This window comes from Drosophila melanogaster, chromosome 3R (genome assembly GCF_000001215.4).
Source record: "Drosophila melanogaster chromosome 3R".
NCBI classification, from domain to species: domain Eukaryota; kingdom Metazoa; phylum Arthropoda; class Insecta; order Diptera; family Drosophilidae; genus Drosophila; species Drosophila melanogaster.
The window spans coordinates 30,881,301-30,905,532 of record NT_033777.3 but is presented as its reverse complement, the minus strand read 5'-3'; the positions used below and the strand labels follow the sequence as shown (position 1 = coordinate 30,905,532).

The following is a 24,232-nucleotide window of genomic DNA, read 5'->3' as shown; positions in this document are numbered from 1 at the left end:
GCTCAATTTACGATCGCAGTCGCTGACGGAGGTGGCAATCAACAACTGTTGCATGTGGCTCCAAACTGGCCAGGGTCGTCGGTTTGTTCGCCAAAGATCGAACATAATCTGCACTCTGCACGAGAACTAATCACAATTGGCAGCTGATTGTCCCCTGACTCAGAGTCATATGATGATGTCGCAGGGCGATGACAGCCAACGGACACTTCATTGACAGCACAAATAATATATGTAGGTGCAAAAAAAAAACAAACTAACTGAATATATATATAGCAGATTGGTCGGCAGGGAGAGGAGCCGACACACCGGGGGAACCCAACTTGGCAACGCTGCGTATGAGCAATGCAGGGGCACCGATTCCCAAATGGCTGGCAAAAACTCAACGACGACGGCAAATGAAGCAACAAAATTCAGCAGCAGCAGCCGCAGATTAAGAACCTTTTAAGGGGATTAATGATTTTAATTTTTTCCGTGCATTCTGTTTGCCTTGTTTCCGTTTTCCGGCAGTTCCCTTTCTGCGGGGTGTATCGACTTGCTGATTGACTTTGAATGTTGGTGAATTTTGAAAAAGAAATGATTTTAATCACATAATACTTATTTTAAGGTATATTATGAGATCAATGTATGTGTGTTATATATATACTATGATTCAGTAATATTTGTACTATCAGATTAATATAAAAATCTAATAATATATTATTCTACTTTGTATTAGCTAAAACTAACTAATCTGTTAATATACATTACTTAAGAATGTTAGGTAATTCGAGAAGAAGTTCTAAACGATCTATTTAGCTTATTAGCCACACAGGTAGAAGGGTATTACTAATATCGACCTTTCGTGGCCCTGCTTCTGGTTCACGTTGCTGGGACGTTTGTTTGCTCTGCCATTGCCGTTGGCCTGGCTAAATGCCAGGCAAGGACATGCACGGCCAGCTCACTTCTGGATGGCAGCTCGGCCACTTCCGTTTCCGCTCCTCGTCACCCCGGCCTCTTCCGGTTTGTTTGTTGCGCGCATTAAGCTAATTATGGCCAAATAAAGTGAGACGAAACGAAAAGCGCGCTTCGAGCAAACAGAGGAATATATCCGAATCCTCTATCCCGCAGCCCGAATCCCGTATCAGACATCCTGTGTCCTCAGATGCATGCCGGCACTTAACTTTCACTGCCCTCCTCTCTTTGCGGCCGGGTTTTTTGATTGTTTTTCAATTTTCTGCATTGTTAAACTTTTGCTTCCCATGTTGCGCCTTGTTTAATTTGCCGCCTGTGGCACGTGACAGTGGCGTTGGCAAGTGCACCACCCAACCAGCAGCCAGCCATTGCCATCCATCGCCGACCGGCACGTGTCCTTGCTGGAAAATCAGGAGACGGAATTTCCAAATTTCAGCAATAGCAGCAGCTGTTTAATGGCTGCCTGCCGTTGGCAAATATTTTGCTTGTGCTACAACCAAATCAATTTTGTATGCTCGCCCAAATGGAATACGAATACGAGTTGTCAGTGTCCTTGCACCACCGCCTACCACCAGACCATTCCACAACCACCCACCGCCGCCCAGGACTGGTGGTCACGTGTCGCTGCAGTCGCGCCTCTTTCGCTTTGTCTGCTAATCTATCAAAGGCGCTGGCAGCACACCAAATTGAGTTTGTTTGGATATCATTTCCATTGGCGAGGACACGGACTCGCTGAAGGAACAGTAACAGGATCCCGGGCCGGACTCGGATGCTACCTGCCACAGAAGCGGATTGGGTCTTCTTCCACTTGCGGTCCATTGTGAAATCGTTTCTTGACTTCACTGGGAAAAAAGAAAGGAAAAGTTTGATTTTAAAACGATTCACTTAAGTGGAACACTTTATGTTCGATATAGTTGAAATAATACTCTACAGGTTTTCACTTATTATTCTATATATTTTTTTTTTCAGTGCGTCCTCCCTTTCCCACAGTTTCCGGGCGCGTTGACGTCAATCAAATTAGACCCATCCCGGAGCCGTAGCATCGTGGGTCGGTCAAAGTTCACACATCAAATTATGTCAGGGTGGGTTCGGACGGCCCCTTTCTGCCGACAGGATAACGTCGTTGCTAACTTGCGATTTGCGTTTGTAAATGTTTTTCTAATCAGATTTGTGTGCTATCCACGAGGGAGTGCAATTTGTTTTGATGTCGCAAGCGCAATCCGGTTAAGTGACATCCGGCAAGGAGTCGGGGAACGCGGAGAGTTCGCATAATTACCCCGGGAGTTGGATAGCGGATAGCATATGCTGGGCGGAAGATTCCGCGGAAAGTTAGTTAGTTGGGAAAAAGCTGTGGGCCAAGCTTCCGTTCACATGACACACATAGCTAGCTTGGTCACTGGCCAATTGTGATCGATTGGTTTTAAAGTCCGGCCGTAAACTAAAGCAAACAATAATCGCTGGCATTGTAAATGCATAAACCCATATATAAAGTGCGGTTGCAGTGGCAATCGATTTATTGCCGCGACTCGTAAGTGGGTGAGTTTCCCGCAGGCGGGTCGATAGGGATCGTCATGATTTCAGGGACACTTCTCCGCTCTTCTTCAGCCGGTGCTGGTGGTGATCACCCTTTTTCACCGACCACACTTTTCTAGCTCGGGAATTACTTTTTAAGCCCTTTGCGTTCCGTGGATTTTTATTGCATTTGCGAAGATTTTGCCATTCTAATTGATTGTTTGCCCATTCCGGCGCAGGAGTCGTCATTGGTCGCTTATCGTCGCCGGTTATCGATCTAGCTATCTATCTTTCTATCTATCTATCTGGCCAGCTATCTTTTCTTGCTCCGATTCGAGTTATCTAACGCCGACCCGGGAAATATGCGCATAATATCCATTCAGATATACACATACGACGACCAATGGCCGCACACCGCACCACCCATTTATTTGTCCGCCGCATTTATTTGTGCATTACAAACGATGAGCACACTTAAGTAGCCTTTAAGCTCTGGCGCCGCTCTATTTTGCAAAAAAAAAAAAGTAACGATGATAGATACAAGAAAAAAGAAATTGAGGAAAAGGTTACAGACAGACAGATAGTGCCGTTCAGTGGATATCAACTGTATCAAACACATATTCATTAAAAGCCCTACTTAATTCAGAGATGTAAAAACGATTTTATTAGGCCACTGCACAGTGTGATCGATTTGCAACCAAATGAAGATGTTTTTCATACGAAAGTATAAAAATTACATTTGATTGCTTAATATGATACATCCCGTTTTAATACATCCATTAATTTTTGTTTAGAATTAATTGATAAAATATCGTAATATCTGAGAGCGAAGCTGTGGAGCCCAGGCTTACACAATTAAAAACAACTACAATAGTTTATAGCTCCATCAGACATGGAGCTATATTGATATACAAAACTATATGAATAGATTCCGAATATTCTAACGATGTCAGTGAAATACAAACTTTTAATCATTGTAATATTTCACTCAGTGAATATGGTAAGTACGAAAAGAAAAGAAAGAGTTCATTGTGTAACCATTTCTATTTAGAGCACTTCTGACTTCGAGTTTACAAATATCAAATGCACTTCTTTGGACAAAGACTTTGACGACTTTGAGTACTGCCATCTGAAGTCTGTGAATCGTACTTTCAAATACATATCAGTTAAAGTAAGAATGTATAAGATTCCCGTTACGAAAGTTAAGGTAAGTTTAAAAATGGTTAAATATCCACTATATGATCCACCATTTTAGGTAAAAGTAAGTACAAATAAAGGTTGACTAACCAAAACACACAAAGTTGTGCGAGTGAAAAATAATCACAATTTATACAAAATTGTAAGCTAAAATTTTGAAAAATTTTTATAAAATGCCTGAAATGACGGATCATTAAATTTTGCATATGAAATGCCATCACTGAACGCAAAAACACAGAAATTATGTTTACTGATAAAATAGACTGTAACAAATTAAAATAACATTATTAGGATATTAGACGGATGCAAATAGTTCTGGTTCATGCGTACTTAAATTGTGATTAATGAATTGTGTTTTTTGTTTCTGAAAAGCTTTGTTGGTTTTTGTGCAGTGTTAAACCGAATCTCTTTAAGTCAGTATCATTGTGCTCATCATTATGTGGAAACTTATAGCGCTGATGAGCAACATCATTATGCTCCTTTCTCTGATCACAGAAGTATGCATGCTGTGCATTTTTTAAAGTCTTACTAAAGCACATTTTTCTTTAAGATAGCCTCGCTGGTGGAATTCACGAATATCAAGTGCACCTCCTGGGATAAAGCGTTTGATGATTTTGAGTATTGCCATCTGAAGTCGGTTAACCGGAGCTTTAAGTACTTGTCGCTTAAAGTAAACCTACACAAGGTACCCATAACCAAAGTGAAGGTTTGTCACAACTAAAATGAATACATTATTCAGTGCTGAATTCAAATTTGATTGTTTCATTTCAGGTGAACTTCTCTTTGCTCAAACGTTTCAATGGCTACAAACCATTTCTATACAATATCACTGTCGATGCTTGCAAAGCCCTGAGACACTCGAAGTACAATCCGATATTCAGTTTCTTTTATGGGCTGTTTAAACATCATTCCAACATGAACCACACCTGCCCATTCGATGTAAGTGTGCTGATCCGGCGATTGATTGAGCAGTTGAATACTTTTCTTTTTAAATTTCAGCATGATCTAATAGTTGAGAAATTGCCTACAAACTTTATGAATCAAAAAGTTAACGGAGACATCAAGTTTCCCCATGGGGATTACCTTTTCCACTCCGACTGGTATGCATACGGAATTAATCGCGCAACCGTAGATTTTTTTTTAACACTTTCATGAATCCCCAATCCTGGGACTTTTAACAAATTATGCGAAGAGGTTTATTCCTAAGCTATACAGAATTCCATCGATTACAAAGTTTAACATAAACTAATCTCTAGACCTAACATATCCGGCTAACTCTAACTCTATTTACAACTGGGCTTTGGATAGAAGTTCGAACGGGGTAAGTTCCGAGGCAGGAAATCAGCTCCTTAATCCCTTGGAGTAATCTTAACCCGTAGGCCGTCCTTGGGCCGCAGAATGAGCTCGCCCAGCAGCGTGAGATCCTCCCGGCGATCCACAGCCTCGATTTTGTACTTCCTCAAAACCGTGGAAATCACGGCCTTCTCCTCCAGAATGGCGAACTTCTGGCCAATGCAGTTACGCGGTCCTGCGCTAAAGGGTATATAGGCGAAGGGATGGCGTCCGGCGCAGTTTTCCGGCAGGAAATTGTCCGGATTGAACTGCTCCGGCTTGGGGAAGACGCGCGGATTGCGGTGCAGGGCGTAGGTCATAATGATGGCCTGAGTTCCGGCGGGCACGATTTTTCCACCTATGGAAGGGAAGCCAATTAAAAGAGCTCTCGCAGGCAAAAACCTTTAGATCGTACCAATGTTCACATCCTCGCCCACCATCCTAGCCATCATTGGGACACTGGGAAACAGGCGCAGCGAGTCCTTGATGCAGCACTCCAGGTATCGCATATCCATAAGGTTCTTCATGGTGGCCGGCGTCTCCTTGTCATCGCCGAAGATAGAGTCCAGTTCCTCCACCACGCGCTCCTGGTACTCTGGGTGGCAGCCCAGCAAAAATAGTGTCCAGGAAATGGCCGCAGAGGTGGTGTCGTGGCCCTCGAACATAAAGGTGTCTACCTCCTCGCGAATGTCCTCCTACAACGGGATTTCATATTTAATAAAAAAAAAGACATTTCAGGGTCACCCATCTTCTTACATTAGAAAGAACAGTTCCTTCCTTAGAGGCATCGATGAGAAGGTCCAGGAAGGCCAGGCGCTTCTTCTTTCCCACGTCATCATAGGCATCGGGGGCGTTATTATTATTGTTGTTATTGTTCTCCTGGAGAATGGCCAACTCAGCCTTTCGCTCGCGGATCACCATGTTGGAAAATCCATGCAGGGTGTTTATGTAGCTCTGGTGGAGCTTGTACTCCGCGGTCAGGCTGAAAATGAAGTCGCTCTGCAGCCAAATCTTCGCCTGCCGACTCTGTACAATCGATCCAATGCTGCGGGAAGAAAAATAACAATTGTAAACTCAACGTTCTGAGGTAGTTTTCTTTGATTTGCAAACGAAAAGCTTTGCGCTGGTTTTTAAATAGATAAACAGTGCCATTTTGGTCCCGATTTCTAGAGTTTCTCACAGGAAATGAGGGAAAGTGAGAAAGTGTTGCGTTAAATTGAAAGTTAGTCATCTGTGCACTGGATGGGTGTGTGTTCTATGAGGCGTGGCTGGGAGGAGTGGAAGGATGGGTCCGATGTTCTCTGTTATCAGCTTGGAAGCACTTCAAGCATCCCATTGACATCTTAATCTCGCATATTTTGCGCTTGGATGCACCACCACCCACTGACGCACGCACGGGGCAGAATTGTGGGTGAAAATGGGCGGATGGGGGCAGGTTGGGGAAATGGTTCGGGAGGTGGAAGGACATGTGTATCTAAAGGGTGTCTTCTTTCCTGACAGCTGTTCTGACAGCTCTCGATATTAAACTGCTGCCACAACGCTGATAACTCTTCGGCGAATGAGGAAGAGTTGTATTTGGTATTGATGATTTTATTCCCAGTGGTCGCCGGATTTTGTGATATATTTTAATTATATTCTGAGGGTCATAACTGGATTTCAAATGTATACATATTTGTGTGGCAGCATTTTGTAACTTCCGCTCCAAAAGTATGCAGAGATATAGTTTAATATATCACTACGACTCTGAAGTAGTAAATTGCATATTTTCAGGCTGACAACAGATTTTCTTGAACGGTTTCAATTTTCTCATTGTTATTCTATTTGTTATTAAATTAAGTACATTTATTCACCGTTTTTTGTGTTGATGAAAAAGCTGATTGCATGAAACTACAAATTTCGTTTAATACAATCAAAAGATTATTATAAACGTTTAAATACATTCGCGTGAGACGAATTCACATTTAAGACATTTAAGCCATTTATGACACTAGCGTTTCTTATAAAAATCAAAGAGGAAACGACTTGTAATAGCCAAAAACAGTTTCAATCAACATCGGTCGAAAACACAATGGCCTAATATTATATATCTTATATCTGATTTTATGAATGCCATTTATGACCATAATTGAAACCAGATCAAAAAATCGTTCACACTTAGCGGCAGCATGGATTTGATGAAAACCCGATTGCTTTATATGATTATAGGTAATTTGGCATAATTTCGATCGCAATGAATTCGATTGAATGTCGATTCGAAGACAGGATGTTTTATCAATTTTAACATTGATTACAAAGCTAGCAAGAAAACTTCGACATGCAATCTGCCCATCTTAGTTTCGAGTTATTGACAATATCTTACCCATAGACCGCCTTCACATACTCCGATTCACTATTGCTCTGGGCGTAAATTCTGCGACCCATGGCGGTTTCTGTGAATTGAGTTACGTTTGCAATTAGCCACGAATAATGTCACCCGATCTGGAAAACATATCCGATCCCCAGCGGCATTGACACTCACCACAAACAATGTCCAAGGTGCAGAGCGTGACGTAGGGGAACAGGTTGAACGCCTCGCTGCCCACCTCCACCGCCAATTTTCTGGCCAAGACTGCGCTCTGCTCATTGAAAACGTCGATGAAATCGTCCAAGATTTTGAAGTGGAAGGCAGGTGTGAGGATCTGTGGTGTAGGTTAAATTTAAATAATCATACAATACAGTTGTAAGAGCAGCTCAAAAGGACTCACCTTCCTGCGGGAGTGCCACTTGCGATCTGTGCTGGTAAGCAGACCCTCTCCCAACCAAGGATGCAGATAGTCGTAGTCGTGGCTCTTGTTCACAAACTTCTGGCTGTTCAGTATGGGCTGTTATATTTAATTTTAAATTAGTTATGTTTTACAGTTATGCCTGTTTATCCAAACTCACCTCCACGGTCTCAGGCTCGAAGAGGAGCACCCTTGGAGCTGTTCCCTGCCAAACGCGATTGATTCCGATACGCGTGCCCCACAACTTTTGCATGCCGATGACGCGGTTAAAGAGCTCTGCAAAATGATAGGAGTTGGTCGAAAAACCAGTTTAACTCGGTTGGCTCAAACAATATGGGTGGGAGCGTAATTTACGTCAGCATTTATGTTATCACTTTTGATTCATTAACTTATTTGTGGTCAAAATAGTGTGTAATTTTATGTATGTGCACATTTCCCAGATGTCAAAGTAATTATTTCGCGTTCGCTGCTGCCCCTTCGCCGACCCCACGAAGGTCGCCTCAATTGCTTTCTTTGTGGCCCAGTTAATAAGCCGGGCTTTTCTCGGCCGAAACTCTGGCCAAAACACGTTACTCATAGACAAATCCATGTAAACATGTTTATGTGTCGCCGCAGCTCATGTGTGTTGCATTAATTAAAAGATGAAACACACAACGCAAACAGCGATGCGCGGCCATTCAGCAATCTCTGCCTCTAATAATGATTTTATGTAACCCCACCGCCCGAATAGCGAATCGCTATTTCGCGATCATCAGGTGGGGCATTTCTCAGGTGAGAAACGGAGGGACTCTGGGCCGCTCTTTCATCGGAAGTTGAAGCTGGGCCAGCGAACGTCGATTTGTCCAAAAGAAATCACTTTTCATGCATACTCTTTTGCCGCTCTAGGGGTCACTCCATTATCAACAAGGTCTACGAATTCGTGTAATTACTTCAGGTAATTTTAGACATGTTTAGGTCCATAAAAAAGCATAACATAAATGTGTTGATTTTTACAATACAAAGATTTAGCAGAACCTATATCATAGCAAACTGAATTTGAAGTGGTAAAACTGAAATAACGTTACTAAGTGAAAGTGTTGGGGGATTTTGCCAAGAACAAAGATCTCTCTCGATTGCTAAAAGGGAAAAGTGTGTGATTAAACCTTAGCCAAGTCTAAGCCGACACACCTTCGCTGTTTCATTTGAAACTCTAGAGGTCGTATCACCTATGGAAACAAACCTATTTACATTACGCTAGGCGCATTTTGCTACCCTACCTCATGGATTTCCCTTCGCAACCGATTTTTTTAGATGTTGTGTGTCATTTGAATAGACTGCGATTACGCAGGCAATTTGGTATCATTTGCGATTGTCACAATTTCTTGGCTGACATTGGTAGTGCAGATTAAAAAGCAGTTACCAGATCGCACAGAGGCCAAAACAAACCCCCGAAACACCTACAGCCACTCGAAAAAAATCCATGACCCCCGTTTTGTTGGCAGCAGAACTCTGAAGACTCAGAACTGAAAACCCGTTTGAGCCTTGGCAGCACTCCACATCATTCCACTCTAAATGTTGCCGAGCTGCCTCTTCAACAGCCCGAGGTATCTTTGGAAAATGTATGCGATCAAGAACCGCTTGACCTTCAGCCCGAGTTGCTGCAACATCATATTTCATTTTTCATTTTATTTTCAGTTTTTAGCACTTAACAAAAGCCTCGTAATTGCGCAGGCAAACAGACGGCGGACATTTCGAGATTCGTTCTTAAATTAAATTATAAAAAATTAATAAAACTCACTGGCTGCTAATCGGTCCATAAATGATATGCAAGTTGCTCGCTTGCCTTGGCAGAAATATTCTTGAGCAAGTCTTTTGATTTTATCGCGACCTTAAAGTTTTGGATGTTAATGGCACGAATTAGCAAGGCATTTCTCTGACTAATCAAACGGGTTTCTAAGGTTCTTTTCGAGACTATCAAAGCAGGTTGTAAATCTGTTAAATGTAAATGCTAATTGGGCTAGACGAGGAGCATTGAGAGAACCCATAGAACCCCCCCAAATGAAGTATCCAAAACTTGATTGGGGCTCCACAATCACGAAGACAAAGACAAAGAACTCGAAACGGAAACGAATCGAATCCATTCGGGGCTTAGCACCCATCGAATGAGTAGCAATTTTTCATACGTTTATCAAATCCATTTCCTACACGAATCCATTGCAGTGGCCAAGTGCCGAATTCGAATTCGAACTTGTATCTTGTATCTGGCTCTTCCGCATTGAAATTTATGTTAATTCGCTTTGTCTTCAAAAGGGGGGGAGGTTGCAAAACGCCGGATCCGCGGAATGCGAATTAATCAGCCCCTCGATCGATCGATTGAGAATCCGAACCAAGCCGGGTCCAATTACGATGGCTATATTATGCGATTCAGTGTCAAGATCAAGTCCGCTTCCATTGTCCGCTAGCGTTTTGGACCTTTTCTTCTTTATCTTTTTCTGGGCCTTAAGCTCTGAGCCCAGTCTATTCGCAGTTTATGGCTATTTTTATCACGGCGCCGAGTGTTTGGCGAGCTTGTTATGTGAGTGATTTATGAACGGCTTCTGGCTGCTGTTTCGGCGCCGATTCTTCATATTCGGTAATTGTTTCTGAGATGAGCAAACAAATTCACGTAAACTGCGTGTGAAATTGCGGGTTAAATTGCCCCTTGTCCGGTGAAAGTCGTTGGATCCGGCCCTTATATCGAGATCAGACGTAATTCGACTGGTTTGTGGAATAGTGGAATAGTTGTTAAAATATTCAAAGGCTGGAACCTCTTCTCCACCGAAACTTTCCCGCAATTAAAATTCATTAGAATTATGCCAAAACTGCACGCTCAATTGCCCCTTATGGCGGCGACTTTTTCACGTTTTATTTGCCTCCAATCGACGATGTGGCGTATCGCAAACAAATACAAAATTTGTTAATTAAATTATGTGCTCCGCCGGACGACAAAACAAAGAGGAACAGAAAATGCATAAATCACAGCTTATTGCAATCTAATTTTTAACAGGTTTTCGCATTTTGAAATGTTTGCCCGTGAGATTCTATAAATCAATTAGCAGTTGGCTCCAAAGAGACCACGAACTTGGCCAAAATCTTGGGCACGCCATCTTCCGCAACGAAAGTGAAGATCGGCAATTCGGAATTCCGGAAAGTAAAGTTCATTAACACTGGTCTTTAACAGATATTCGAATTATTTCGAGACGTGGATGACTGCCTCATTGGGAGCTGATCACAGAAATTAGCACCTGTTCGTCGGCGATTGTTTGCCCTAGCAATCAGAGAATGACTCCAGGGTCAATATGACTAACTGGAGCAACCACAACGACCGTAAGAATTTGTGACTCCGAACACTCACCGTCGTGATCCACATTCATTTCGATGGCGTTGCCCAGGAAGGGCATGGCCGCAGGTCCCGGGATCTTTTCGATGTACTTCACCAGTCGGGATCGGCGCTTGTTGTAGACTACGAGGAAAATTAGAATGGATCCAAGGAGAAAAACCGTGATCGGCGAGTAGCCGGATATCACTTGGCCCACTTTTGAGAGCAGTATGCTCTCGGCCATTAACGAGGTTATCACTTTCGAGGACATCTTCGCGGAGTATCCACAGATCTATAGGCGTTCAGTCTCACTTTCTATTTGCTATATATCCTTATCGCACGGAGATTCGAACCCGGACCCGTCGATTCAAGCGCTGCGAACTCCAATAGACAACTAACCAAAAAACCGAGATTGCACAAAAATTTAAAAAGAAGTGCTAAAAATTTCGGGCCAAGCGTTTCGGGTTTCGAGCTCTCGTCTCGCGAACTCGGCTTTGAATCGCATTTGTAACTGAGGCTGAGTATCTGCGCCAGTATTCGTGAGTATCTCGATCTCTTAGCCGGGCTCGCCAGTAGTGGTAATAGCGATAGACACACACATACAAAGACGGGGCAAAAAAGGTGGCCAAAACAAGCGACTTGCAGTCGCATTGTTGCCTAGATGACTGGGCCTTTCCACTGTTTATGGGACCTACAAATCGCTGCAGTTTGGATTACGATTTCATATGTGACGTTTGTGTACTTTTAAGCCCCTAGATGCCCTAGGCATTTCAGTTCCAATTCGAAGTTTGTCAATGCTGAAGAAAGCTGTGCCAAAAGGGAAATGTATTATTTCATTATACCTGTTTTCGAATGCAGATGTTGGGTTAAACGTGTTTCTATGTAAATATGTGTTGGTCTCAAAAGCTATTTAATTTGAACTTGAACTAAATCTGTTCTTTTTATCAATCGATATAGCATCACTAGTGTGAAATGTTATGAGAATAGCAGTAGAACTTCTTCTTGGTGTGGTAGTAGTATGGCACACACACCATAAATTTTGATTTTCGAATATCAGAAATTGAATTGGTAAGAGCAGTATATCTTCGTCTTACCCAACCTATTGATTCGCATAATTTCTTACCAAGCGCTTTTGTATCTCGCCCTTGTGCCTGAATGGCAAACTTCAAAAGCTGAAAGATCTCATCATATTCAGTCGGCAAAGAGGGGCGTTTACTTGTCAACCCTTTTTGAAGTCTATTGAAAGTTATAGGATTGGATCGGAGGTTGAGTTCCGCCCAGACATAGCCACCAGACAGCCTTGGATAGCTTTTTGCAAGAAGGCTGGCACTGGGATAAAGCCGCTCGATTCTACGATCGCTCATTAACTGCAGGTTCGGATCTCATTATAAGAGTGCAATTAAAACAAGCTTAAACGCACGCTAGTAGACACTTAATAATGGGAGCGTTTGATTCGAGTGTTTCAGAAACCGAAGTTATGGGTTGACACAACCTTCGTGAGTCAGAAGATTCTTGGACAATTAGCGATAGCTCGAGGTGGAGATTTGATCGAGATCGAGATTGAGATCCGATTGACTGGCGCATGTTAAATGTAACCCAAGGTTAGGAGGAAGTTTCCTAGTGTCCGTCACTATTCAAACTCGTGCCCGTTCTTATTGATGAAGATCGAGTTGGAACCAGCGTAACTCGTTTTGGGTTCTTAGCTAACAAAATTAATATTATTCCGCCGTCTGCGTTTTGGGTTTCGTTTCTGTTTTCTATTTTGTAAGCCAGGGAACCTGTTCCACTGAAGCCCATAGAACCTTGTATTACTGATGCATAACTAAAGACTTAAAAGGAGCTCCCGTCACATCCAGAGATTGTGACATAATCCCAGAAGTAAAATACCTCTTTTTTTTTGGCACGGTAAATATATATTAGAGAACCGGACCTGAAGTCCCCAATCTAGAATTCTAAACACAATTTTGCATACCAAAATTCGAAGCCTTTCGAAGAGTTCAATCGAAAGGTCAGACACCACATAGCAAAAGTCTTTTGTAAGAAATTTCTATGAAATCGATGGCGCATTACAATCGACTTTATGGCTAGGAAGCCAAGTGATTACGAAACCCAGAGACTGAAAATAATGTCTAGGAAGTAGAAGAAGCCGGCGAGCGACTCGTTCTTTAATTAAAGAAGAATTAACAGCTTCGCGGGGGAAAAAGCGCCAAGTCACTGCTCAAAAGCACTTCTGTTTTCATTTAACCATTTTATCATCTAATTCTGCGTATTTCTGTTTACTTTATATAGTCATGCAATTCCACAGCAGATTAGAGCAAAACACAGAGAACATCGCTCTTAAAGACTCAAGTATCCCAAGGGGCTTCCCCTTCAAAGCGGCTGTGTTGCGATGCTCTTTGTTTTGATGTGGCTTTCCGATTTTTCTACTGGACTATGTCGATGATAATATGCCTACGTGCAGTCGATCCATGACTGATTTGCATCGGATCCGAATCCAATATCCGAGCATCTCGCATGTCGGTGCTAATAGGCGGTGAGTATCTTTATGCGGAGGGCCGGCCGTCCTCTACTGTTTTCAAGATCAAGGCCACAATACGATACGAGTGGTATTCATTCATCTTCCTGCTTAGACAAGTTTTCAACAGTGCAGAAAAATAAAAAAGAAGGCTGGAATTAGATGACCCTCATTTACATGGCACGTCTTTGGTGATAAGTTCTGATAAGTACTACTAATAGTGCATAGACTTAAAATAAGTAAATTTGCTCTTATTCCGCCTTTTGCGCATTTCCGAACTAAAAAAATAAATTCAGATAGTAATCTTTTACAACTAATTACCAAGTTAACATTAAAGTTTTTATTTTGATTGTTAAGTGAAATTCTTCATTACATGATTTAATACACTTCCTTATCAGGATGTCTAATTTGTATTTAGATTTACATAATAATGACCAGTTAACGGTTGTTGACATTTCTACGTGAGTCTGTGGTTTATTCACTTTTTATCGATTCAAAATAAGCGTGGCAAACGTGTTTGGTTTCCCATAAACAAATCATGAGCGAAGTCTCACGCAAAGCAGTTCAATGGGTCAAAGTTTTCGAGAATTAGCGCTTCTAACCCAGCTAGACTACTGCATCTTTATGGCCAAATCCACACCTGAACTTGATCTGGATGCTGGACGGACTACGTGCGGAAGAAGAGCAGCAGTCAGTCGAGAAGCCTTCGCTCGAAGTCAGCTATAAAAGAGTTGTAGATCTTAACTATAACTTCAACTGTTTCTGCTTTGTTATTGTTGGGGGTTTCGTTCGCTTATAGCCATTATAGACAGTATTTGAAGATTTGACTCACAAATTATGGCCAGCAGTTGTGGCTGAATTGATTAGCTGGCATTTGGCTGTGGCTAGCGGTCTTTTAGCCCCTCGATAAGGTCAAGTTCATTTCCGCATGGTGAGGCAGTAGTTAGTGAGCTACGTTCTCTGATCTCCGAAAAGCGACTACCCCAAAGTAACTGTTTCGGAGTTTCAGGCGGATTTCATGGATAGGGAAAGGGAAATTGCCCAAGAGGTCAGCCAAAGTGGCCATAAACAATTAGCCATTAGACGGGCCTTATGTGACGCACTTGGCAATCGCGGCAATTAGAGTTGTTACCAATCTCTCCGCGGGTCACTCAACACAAAATGTATCTCGAGCCTCGATTTTATCTGCCAGCGTGTGAACTGCCGGAAATTTCACTCTTGTGGATGGATGCATTTAATTCTTTCCGAACCTGATTTTTGACCAAGTTAATTGGGAGGGAATAAAAGGCGTACTTTGTACTTTGTCCGACTATAACTTGGCTTGGCTGAATTCAAAGACCCAAACAAGCAGTCGCTTCTAGAGTAAACAAATTTATGAATGACATAAAAAAGCGGATAAAAGCAGAAAATTATCTCGCTCTTGAAACTCCGAAATTAAACGTTAGTCCAATGATTTACTGCTTCACTTATAAGCGTGTTAATTGCCTAAATTTCCTTCACTGCTGAACTTGATTACTTGTTCTTTGGCGGCGGTCCACTCAATTGCCATAATATCAATCTCGCAGCCAGACTTCAAGTGTCAAGTGCAGTGTCTGGCTGCAATTAACCCTCTACTACCCCATGGTACCTCGCCTAAGGTCACATAAACCTTAAATTCAATTCCTATTTAATCGAGTGCAATTTAATATTTCCACAATTTTTGGTTCTAAGTACCAAGTATTTCAGCAAGGTCTCAGTGGGTTAATCTCCGTCAAAGAACCGAAATGCACGGCAGGCGTTGCAATCCACGGTCAACACGACAGGTTTCAGGTTTCCTTCTAAGCCCCTGAACAGCCAAATCGTTGGTTTTGACACAGATATAGCCATGTTATGGCCGTATTGGCCGGATCGGCGCTTGCATTTGGCATTTCGTTGGGCAAACACCACCAGATGACCTCGACTTTCAATCGCTGTGAGAATGTGTCTGGCATTCTTTGCGAATGTATCTTCAGACGATTCTCACACAGATCTTGATACGCACCTCGGAATCGAGAATTACACGCCGATAGGCATCGCGAGAAAAATCTACTAGCCGGCCATTACGAGTGAGATGCATTTTCCCCAACATTTATGCCTGCGAGCTTTACATCTGGGCAGGCTCACATCAATTAACCCGCAATTACAATAGAATTTAATCATGTGCCTGCCAGTTCACGTCGCACAGTTGGCCAAGTTGGCCAAAGGGGGGTTAAGCGATGGGGCTGGGCAAAAAGGGGCGTATTAATAACCGCGCTAAGTTCAAGAACATCGCTGATGGTTATTGTCATAGTTTCGTCGCGGCAATATGTAATTAAATCTGCGGATTGCAATCGATTATAAATACATTGTGAGGCATTTGCGGGTGGCGAAGGCTTTGTTTGTTGATTGAGTGAGTGATTTAATAAATTGTTCCGACTTTAGGAGCAATAATTTTCTTCTACGATAATTGAAGTTATAATTTGAAGGACAACGTATTCAAGTACTCCATGTACTTAACACCCTATAGAAAGGTGGCCCAAATCTAATAGTTTCATATCGGTTACTTAATTGTTTATTATACCATTTTAAGTTTAATGATTTGCTGACCCCATTTTATGATAGCTTCCTCGGAGGTTTTTATGGCTTTTTGAAAGGCAAAAACAGATCTCTGTTATTAACAGAGTGCGGTTCGAGTCCATGCTCCCCCCTGATTGCTAAGTATACACTGGGTTGGTTTTATGCTAAAAGCATTATCCAAGTCTTGCTCCATAAGTATCGTTAAATAAATTTAACAATAATTCAATCGCTGACTGGTCGCACTATTATATCGCTACGGTATATATTTGACGAAACAGACGGCGGCCACACTACAGACAAATAAAAAATTGAACCAATCGTTGCAATTGCACTTCAGTTTTCGTTCAGAAATAAATACGTAGCTGCAAATAGAGGACTATCTCCGCCGACATTTAAGAAGTACAGTTAAAACCGGGAAAATGGAGAGAGCAGGCCTCTTGGCCGTTTTGGCACTGTGCTGCGCCTTTGGTGAGTGGAGAAGAGATGGAGAGAAGTGCGAAAAGCGACGTTGAAAGGGAACCACAATAATAGTTTAGTCATAGCTTATTGCGTATTCGTGCTGTGCACTCTGTTCCTCAACCGTTGCTCTCTTTGTTTGTTTGCTTTCTTGCAGGCGTCTTCGCCGCTGCCACGCCCCTTTTGGGCTCCAGCAAGTGCACCTGGGGACCCTCCTACTGGTGCGGAAATTTCAGGTGAGTGCAAAAAAGTGGGTGATACAATAAACGGTATATTCGGATAAATCGCTTGGTCATCGAACACCACAAAGTTCTCGAAGGCGAAAAGCTAACCTCTCTTAACCCCCCTCCAAATAGCGATATTACTTCTCCGCCTCACTTGCCCATTGTTTGCAGCGAAGACTCGTCTGTTCTGTTTTGTTCTCGGCCGATAAGACTATCACTCGAATCGGGAATCGAATCACTTTGCTCTACATAGCTCTATTCGCCGATAACCCCTGTTATTGCAAACTTAACACTAGTGCCGCTCTAATTGCGTCCCCTTATTTTGCGTTGTATTGTTTTACAGACTCGATGTTTTCTCTGAGTGCACTTTTCGCAATACTCTCTGCCTTCATATCCCATATTTCTGGATTTCCTTTGTCTGCACATTCGCTGTACAAATCAAATTAACAGTACCGCCAGTCGGAACATTTAGACGGCAGAGTTAAGCGCTCGTAGGGGGCACAACTTTATCGACACCGATTATATGCATGAGTAATCCAGAGGAGCAGATCGTTTTGACACAGCTCCCTTTTCTGTGCACCGCCAAACAAACCACATGATTGCTTTGTTTATCATTGTTAATTCGCTGTAGGCGGCAACAGTTGTTCCTTATCAACGAATTCTGACTAATCCCTCAGGCGTATGATGAGTACAGGGGAACATCCGAAAGTGCAACTTCTAAGCCTTAACACAATCACAATGCACTTGAAACCCTTATCTTAGCCATACTCACAATTGTAAATTCCTCAATGGAGTGATATTACATTGCGGCCACAAAGGATCACCTTACAGAAGCTATACTGTACGTACATATGTATGTATGTTACACCAAGATAAACTTGAAAACATTTACATGGACTGCATCATTAATAGAGTAAAAGCGATCAATAGGCAACTGAAAACATTTGTTAAGCACCCATCCATCGCTTATCGCTAGTCGTAATTCCTTTGTTTATTGATTGATTTATTTTTAAATGGCCAGGAAAATCCGCCATTTCTGGCTCTTAACCGTTTCTTTGTTTCTCAATTGCAGAGTGTCAAAAATTAAAAACGTCGCCATTGCTGTTGAAAATTCAGAAAACAATATCTGTGAATGCGCAGCCAAGTGAATAATATATACGTGGATACGTCCAGATATATCATTCATACATATGTACTGTTTATTTCCGTGCTTATCAGTGCTGATTTTTTGCTATTTAGACGCTTTTGTTTGGTATTCCTGGCGATTCCACCGCAGGCGTCTCTTCATGTTAATGGAAATTAGCACTTTCCGTTCGAATCAGTCAAATCGATTTATATTGAACAAATATAGGGTTACTTTCCATCAAAGTGTTGTGCTTTAAATGCTATTTGCTTATATGAGATGATATGGGCTTTGATTTAGTCAGCATAAGTTTGATGATTATTAAACCATTTCGTTCCGTCTCGGATGTTCAAAAATCAAAATTATTACCAGTCCAATGCTTCGTTGTATTCATTGAAGACCCAACATTATCATGTGAGCTGTGGGTGCATTCTTAAAGTGGATAGGGGACTACTCCCTTTTTAGTGGACTCTGGTCTTTGCTGACTCGTCGATTCTGGCTTGGCCACTCGATTACGAATGCGGGTCATTTGATCCGAACAGCGGCATTTCGCACAATCAGCTTAGTATCCGACTGCTTACTCTGATGGGTTTATCTTAACAGCAAAAAAAAAGTTTGCTAACTTTATGTCTGCTTCCTTTCCAGCAACTCCAAGGAATGTCGTGCCACCCGCCACTGCATCCAAACCGTTTGGGAAACCCAAAAGGTGCCGGTGGACACGGACTCCATCTGCACGATATGCAAGGACATGGTTACTCAGGCCCGCGACCAGCTGAAGAGCAACCAGACAGAGGAGGAGCTGAAGGAGGTCTTCGAGGGCTCCTGCAAGCTGATTCCGATCAAGCCGATCCAGAAGGAGTGCATCAAGGTGGCCGATGACTTCCTGCCCGAGTTGGTCGAGGCCCTGGCCTCGCAGATGAATCCAGATGTGAGTTTTCACCTCTACAACACATCCTCCTAAACCTTTTATTGATATATAAAATGTTTCCCTTCAATCCTCAGCAAGTTTGCTCTGTGGCCGGACTTTGCAACAGTGCTCGCATCGACGAATTGTATAAGAACGGCATTCAGGCTGGTCTTGATGGAACCGTCCAGAATGAAGATGACAGCTCCGAGGAGACCGAGTTGGCCATGCAGCCTAACCAACTTTCCTGCGGCAACTGCAACCTGCTTTCCCGCCTGATGCACTCGAAATTTGCGGCTACCGATCGCGATGACATGGTGGAAACGATGCTTCATATGTGCGGATCGCTATCTAGTTTCTCAGACGCCTGTGCCAACATTGTGCTCACCTATTTTAATGATATCTACGACCATGTGAGCAAGCACTTGACCACGGATGCCGTGTGCCATGTGTCCGGAGTGTGTGCCTCCAGATATCACCAGCATGAAGAGGAAAAGCAACCGCAAGAAGCCTTAGTTGCCTTGGATGCCGGCGATGATATTCCATGCGAACTATGCGAGCAACTAGTAAAGCACCTTCGCGACGTCTTGGTGGCCAACACCACTGAAACGGAGTTCAAGCAAGTTATGGAAGGATTCTGCAAGCAGTCAAAGGGATTCAAGGACGAGTGCCTTAGCATTGTTGACCAATACTACCATGTGATTTACGAGACTCTGGTCAGCAAGTTAGATGCCAATGGAGCCTGCTGCATGATCGGCATTTGCCAGAAGAACTCCGCCTCCTCGATGAAGGATGTCCCAATCATGCCGCTGCTGCCTGTTATTGAGCCGGCTCAGGTAAAGATCACCATCGAGAAGCTGGAGAAGCACGAGAAGAAGCAACTGGGCGCCAGTGAGCCGAAGTTCAGCCAGCAAGAGATCCTGGACATGCAGCTGCCCATTGATCACCTAATGGGTGCAGCTAATCCCGGAGCTTTGGTCGAGGGTGGAGAGCTGTGCACCCTGTGTGAGTACATGCTGCATTTCATTCAGGAGACTCTGGCTACCCCCTCCACGGATGACGAGATCAAGCACACCGTGGAGAACATCTGCGCCAAACTGCCCTCGGGAGTTGCCGGTCAATGCCGCAACTTCGTGGAGATGTATGGCGATGCTGTGATAGCTCTGCTCGTCCAAGGACTGAATCCTCGTGACGTGTGCCCCCTCATGCAGATGTGCCCGAAGAATCTGCCCAAGAAGGAAGATGTCGAAGTGTTCAATCCCCAGCCAGCCAGCGATGAGCAGGATCCCCCAACTTGCCCTCTGTGCCTCTTTGCCGTTGAGCAGGCCCAGATGAAGATCCGCGACAACAAGTCCAAGGATAATATCAAAAAGGTTCTGAATGGCCTTTGCAGCCATCTGCCCAACGAGATAAAGGAAGAATGCGTAGACTTCGTGAACACCTATTCCAATGAGCTGATCGACATGCTGATCACAGATTTTAAGCCGCAGGAGATCTGCGTCCAACTGAAGCTCTGCCCAAAGACCACTTACGCTCTCTGGGACTTGCGCATCTCGCTGGAGGACGATGTCGATGGTGAGGACAAATCCAGCAGTGAGGAAATCAGCTTCAATGACATTGAGTCCCTTGAGGAGCTGCCCCCTCAGCTGGCCTTCGACCCAGGATTCACCGCTGCTCCGAACTGCCTGATCTGCGAGGAGTTGGTTAAGACCTTGGAGAAGCGTATGGGCAAGCACCCCACCAGAGACAGCATCAAGCATATCCTGGAGGAGTCTTGCGACCGAATGAGGAAGCCAATGAACACTAAATGCCACAAGGTTATCGACAAGTACGGCGATAAGATCGCCGATCTGCTGTTAAAGGAAATGGATCCCAAGCTTATCTGCACGGAGTTGGGAATGTGCATCCTGGCTGATCTGGATGATCGTGAGTATTAAATTCTAGAGCTACGTTAAGTATACGTTTAAACTAATGAATTTCATTTTCGTAATACAGTCGAAGTGGATGAGGCTTTGAAGTACGACGTGATTGCTCTGCCGCGCCAGGACAACAAGCTGTCTAGCAGCATCAAGGAGCCGCCCACCTGCGTCCTTTGCGAATTTATCATGACCAAGTTGGATGCCGATCTAAAGAATAAGACCGAACAGGACGACATTAAGCGAGCGATTGAAGCCGTGTGCAATCGCCTGCCAGCCACGGTGCGCAAACAGTGCGACACCTTCGTCGATGGATATGCCTCTGCGGTCCTGAAATTGCTGAGCGATGTGCCGCCCAAGCAGGTGTGCCAGAAACTGCAGCTCTGCTTCAGCGTGGCCGTCACCGATGAAGTTTTGGAGTGTGGTGTGTGCCATGGAGTCACCCAGGCTCTGTTGCCCTTCCTGCGCGAGAAGAAAGATAACGTATCCGAAGTGACAGCCCTACAGATGACATCGGTGGGATGCGAGAACTTGCCAGCCAAGTACTACAAGATCGTATGTAACTTACAATCCTGAATGTTATAAATATCTATAAGTTCCTTTGCGTTGCAGTGCTCTGAGATGATCTCCATCTATGGCAGTAGCATTAAGAACTTGGCCAAACGACCCTATATTGATCAGTCGCATATTTGCGCCGAGATTGGCAAGTGTTTCGAAAGCGAGAAGTCTTCGCTGGCCTTTGCTAGAATTTCAGGTAAGCTATAGGTTGAAGGACCCAAACAATACATTTACTAATTTACTATCTTCAACAGCCTAAGTGATGCGTTGTGATGTACGAACCAGGCGCGGAGGATTTGAAGGAGAAGGGACCCGATCCCACGCTTTATATATGCATATACCTTTACATATATCTGTTTACATTCTATAACGATTTACTGTAAATGAAACATAATTACTTACTTTTCGTTTTGTACCCCGGTTTTTGGCTCTAAATTTGTTAGGTGAATTTGTGATGAAACTGAATTTATAAACGCACTCAAACGCCGGCTGAAAAAAGTTAAACTTAACTAAACTAACACTTACACTAAGCAGTACCCTTATCGTAATTTCAACATAAAAATTAGCGAAATTCACGAGCCGCAAACTTTGTATCGATATCCCCATGTGTCCGAAGTCATTTGAGCAGTGTGTGTAGTTTAAGATATCAAGCAAAACTGTGTAAAATACGAACATTGATCTTATAAATCATACAGAAAACTTAAACCGACATAGTAGCACATTATTGAAAATTCCCAATTCCCCTTGGAATAGTATATATTTTCTAGCCGACATGTTTGAGAACTCCCTGTTTATCATTAAGCCGGACTATCTGCACAAGCGGCGTCCGGTGCTCTTAAAGTTGCTGGCCGAGGGCTTCCAGATTCAGGGTAATCGACGGATTGCCTTTTCGCCAGAAACTGCCGCCGAGTTCTATGCCGATTATGCCGATGAAAAGGGGTTTATGCTGGAGGTCATTCTGCTTTCGAAGGGTGTTTCCGAGGCGTTCATAGTTACGAAGGAAAACGCCGTGCAGGAGCTGCTCAACATCATGATTTGTTATTTGTGAGTTTGCTTTTAAAATAAAATAATAAGTTCTCTAGGTACAATTTGACTTTAAGTGGTTCGGCATCGGATCTGGAACGCAATATCCATGTCACCAAGAACAGTTACAGCGTGGCTCGTGAGATAAACTTTATTTTTCCCAACTGTAAGTAGCGATACAGAGATTAATAAAGTAAAAAATAATATATCGAATTTTTCAGATATTCACGAGCCCCATCAAATGTTCGACCACAACAACTTCTGCAACAGGCCGATGCTTAAGCCGCTGCTCGAGGAGATCTACGACATAATGCAGAACACCGACTGCAGCCAGGAGAACTGGAAGGTGCGTGTTTCCGATTACCTGGTGCGCAGCAATCCAAAGATGCCGGAAATCAGCAACCAGTGCCAGCAGCGACCGGATGTGGCTATCCAGGACAAATCGCAGCAGACCACCATGACCTATGCTCCGAAGCCAAGTGCGCGGGCCGCGCAGCCGGGAGTCAAGAAAACGCAGAGCAGCAGTGCACCCTTGTCCACCACATCCCCGCATTCCTCAATGCTGCTCTCATCGTCTTCCTGTGTCACCTGTGGAGGCTTCGAAAGATCTCAGCCCGGTATTTCGGATCTGGACCTTAATAAGCGCGTAGAACCTCATGACGAGGAGCCAGTCTGTGTGGACGAGGAGATTTTGTGGAAGGAAGTTATTGTCTACGAGGAAATCCAACCGGAGGCTGAGGAGCAGGAGTCCAAGGAGGACCTGCACGACCTGGAGGAGGAAGGCGTAGGCGAGTCTGGGGGCTCAGATGCGGAGTCAGACCGAAGTGTTCATGAAGCTCCACCGCCACCAGCTCAAGATGACGAGTCCGAAGAGGGTGACGCTGCTGCTGGGGAGCCAGGCGAAACTGCTCCCGCTCCTGAAGTGGCTCCTCCTGCCCAAGAGGCTACTGCTGCGCCTGAAGTCCCTGCAGTGGCTGAAGAACATCCTCACGCAGCAGAAGCTCCCGCAGAGGAAGCTCCACCAGGGGAATAAGTTTGTTTCACTAGTACACCTGTTGCCCCCATCATTTGTTTGGCGAAGCATAGAAAAAATGGACTAAAATGCGCGCAATTTTTGCATCACCAGCCATTGCACCCGTTGAACCACCTTAAACTGGCAATTGCGCACTCGCAGAATTTTGGGAGGAGGGTTTAAAATGCTGGTCCTGCAGTTCTTTATTTGCCCCTAAAAAGTGCATCCCACACGGCAGGAAAATCAACAGGAGCAACAGCTTTTTAGCCTCCAATTTGCCGCTGGCCAAATGGCAAAGTTTTTTCGCCCCTTTCAAGTGTCCAATAAAAAAAATCGTTGTAAATTAAAACAAACAATGAAATCAAATTAAATTTATGGGCCAACTTTCGGTGCAAAAGTGTGTGTTGCATATGGCACACTTTTTCGCGGGGCAAAGTGGCCTGCAGTGGTTGCAATTAACCCAATTAAAGAACAACAATAGGTTTCGCCTGGATTATTTGGATTTCAGCGATTTACTTTGATGGAAGGAGTAATCTAGATTTGGGTTGTGCTTTAATGTACACCTTAATATGTACTTTTGGTAGTCAAGCCAAGTAATATTTAAGCTGCATCGAGCAGGCTAAAATCCAATCGTATGATTTTATACATATTTAAATGATTAAAGCAGCGCATCAGTATTTTGGAACTGATAAACCAAGACATCTCCACTGATCCTTGTTGATCCACAGGCTTTGGATTCAACACAAAAATGATCTATTTAAAGTTATATTTTAAAACAAATAAGTATTTTTTTGAATTTCAATAACTATTTTCCTTATGTTTTTAAATATAGAAAC

The 24,232-nt window shown here is 43.5% G+C and overlaps 4 protein-coding genes and 1 long non-coding RNA gene across 7 annotated transcripts; 4 read left to right on the top strand and 1 right to left on the bottom strand.

The window, feature by feature from the left end:
• On the top strand, positions 1 to 565 carry lncRNA:CR46220 (long non-coding RNA:CR46220). Its single transcript, NR_133492.1, has one exon. It is a non-coding gene; the product is annotated as a long non-coding RNA:CR46220 (long non-coding RNA).
• A 2,806-nt stretch (positions 566 to 3,371) lies between these two features.
• CG33483 (uncharacterized protein) lies at positions 3,372 to 4,815 on the top strand (the record flags this gene model as incomplete). Of its 2 annotated transcripts, NM_001202398.1 has the most annotated exons (5): positions 3,372 to 3,463; positions 3,515 to 3,670; positions 4,211 to 4,366; positions 4,432 to 4,599; positions 4,660 to 4,815. In NM_001202398.1, 5 exons carry the CDS (start codon positions 3,410 to 3,412, stop codon positions 4,813 to 4,815), a joined length of 690 nt encoding a protein of 229 aa, NP_001189327.1. The 2 variants fall into 2 exon arrangements, with proteins under 2 accessions (NP_001189327.1, NP_996313.2); NM_206590.2 differs by lacking the exons at positions 3,372 to 3,463; positions 3,515 to 3,670 and adding an exon at positions 4,098 to 4,157.
• A 29-nt stretch (positions 4,816 to 4,844) lies between these two features.
• Cyp4c3 (Cytochrome P450 4c3) lies at positions 4,845 to 11,495 on the bottom strand. Its single transcript, NM_079859.4, has 8 exons — positions 11,128 to 11,495; positions 7,915 to 8,030; positions 7,737 to 7,853; positions 7,511 to 7,670; positions 7,352 to 7,421; positions 5,749 to 6,037; positions 5,408 to 5,687; positions 4,845 to 5,350 (listed from the first exon to the last, which is right to left on the bottom strand). Exons 1-8 carry the CDS (start codon positions 11,360 to 11,362, stop codon positions 5,010 to 5,012), a joined length of 1,608 nt encoding a protein of 535 aa, NP_524598.1. The 5' UTR covers positions 11,363 to 11,495; the 3' UTR covers positions 4,845 to 5,009.
• A 4,975-nt stretch (positions 11,496 to 16,470) lies between these two features.
• Sap-r (Saposin-related) lies at positions 16,471 to 22,069 on the top strand. 2 transcript variants are annotated; one of them, NM_079858.4, is made up of 7 exons: positions 16,471 to 16,648; positions 16,794 to 16,872; positions 18,629 to 18,911; positions 18,986 to 20,813; positions 20,883 to 21,358; positions 21,416 to 21,557; positions 21,616 to 22,069. In NM_079858.4, the coding sequence occupies exons 1-7, from the start codon at positions 16,600 to 16,602 to the stop codon at positions 21,618 to 21,620; spliced, it is 2,862 nt and encodes a 953-aa protein (NP_524597.1). In that variant the 5' UTR covers positions 16,471 to 16,599; the 3' UTR covers positions 21,621 to 22,069. The 2 variants fall into 2 exon arrangements, with proteins under 2 accessions (NP_524597.1, NP_733408.2); NM_170529.2 differs by lacking the exon at positions 16,471 to 16,648 and having other exon boundaries at positions 16,707 to 16,872.
• On the top strand, positions 22,030 to 23,741 carry CG15547 (uncharacterized protein). Its single transcript, NM_143576.2, has 3 exons — positions 22,030 to 22,405; positions 22,462 to 22,550; positions 22,606 to 23,741. The coding sequence occupies exons 1-3, from the start codon at positions 22,134 to 22,136 to the stop codon at positions 23,415 to 23,417; spliced, it is 1,173 nt and encodes a 390-aa protein (NP_651833.1). The 5' UTR covers positions 22,030 to 22,133; the 3' UTR covers positions 23,418 to 23,741.
• Positions 23,742 to 24,232: the final 491 nt, after the last annotated feature.

Excerpts from the sequence above, each read along its gene's own strand:
- Cyp4c3 (NM_079859.4), bottom strand. The coding sequence starts at position 11,362 with ATGTCCTCGAAAGTGATAACCTCGTTAATGGCCGAGAGCATACTGCTC. Across the intron at positions 7,422-7,510 it reads CACCTTGGACATTGTTTGTG|AAACCGCCATGGGTCGCAGA; the intron begins GTGAGTGTCAAT and ends CTCAATTCACAG. Across the intron at positions 6,038-7,351 it reads TATGTGAAGGCGGTCTATGG|CATTGGATCGATTGTACAGA; the intron begins GTAAGATATTGT and ends TTCTTCCCGCAG.
- Sap-r (NM_079858.4), top strand. The coding sequence starts at position 16,600 with ATGGAGAGAGCAGGCCTCTTGGCCGTTTTGGCACTGTGCTGCGCCTTT. Across the intron at positions 16,649-16,793 it reads GGCACTGTGCTGCGCCTTTG|GCGTCTTCGCCGCTGCCACG; the intron begins GTGAGTGGAGAA and ends GCTTTCTTGCAG. Across the intron at positions 20,814-20,882 it reads CCTGGCTGATCTGGATGATC|TCGAAGTGGATGAGGCTTTG; the intron begins GTGAGTATTAAA and ends TTCGTAATACAG.
- CG15547 (NM_143576.2), top strand. The coding sequence starts at position 22,134 with ATGTTTGAGAACTCCCTGTTTATCATTAAGCCGGACTATCTGCACAAG. Across the intron at positions 22,406-22,461 it reads AACATCATGATTTGTTATTT|TGGTTCGGCATCGGATCTGG; the intron begins GTGAGTTTGCTT and ends TTTGACTTTAAG. Across the intron at positions 22,551-22,605 it reads AAACTTTATTTTTCCCAACT|ATATTCACGAGCCCCATCAA; the intron begins GTAAGTAGCGAT and ends CGAATTTTTCAG.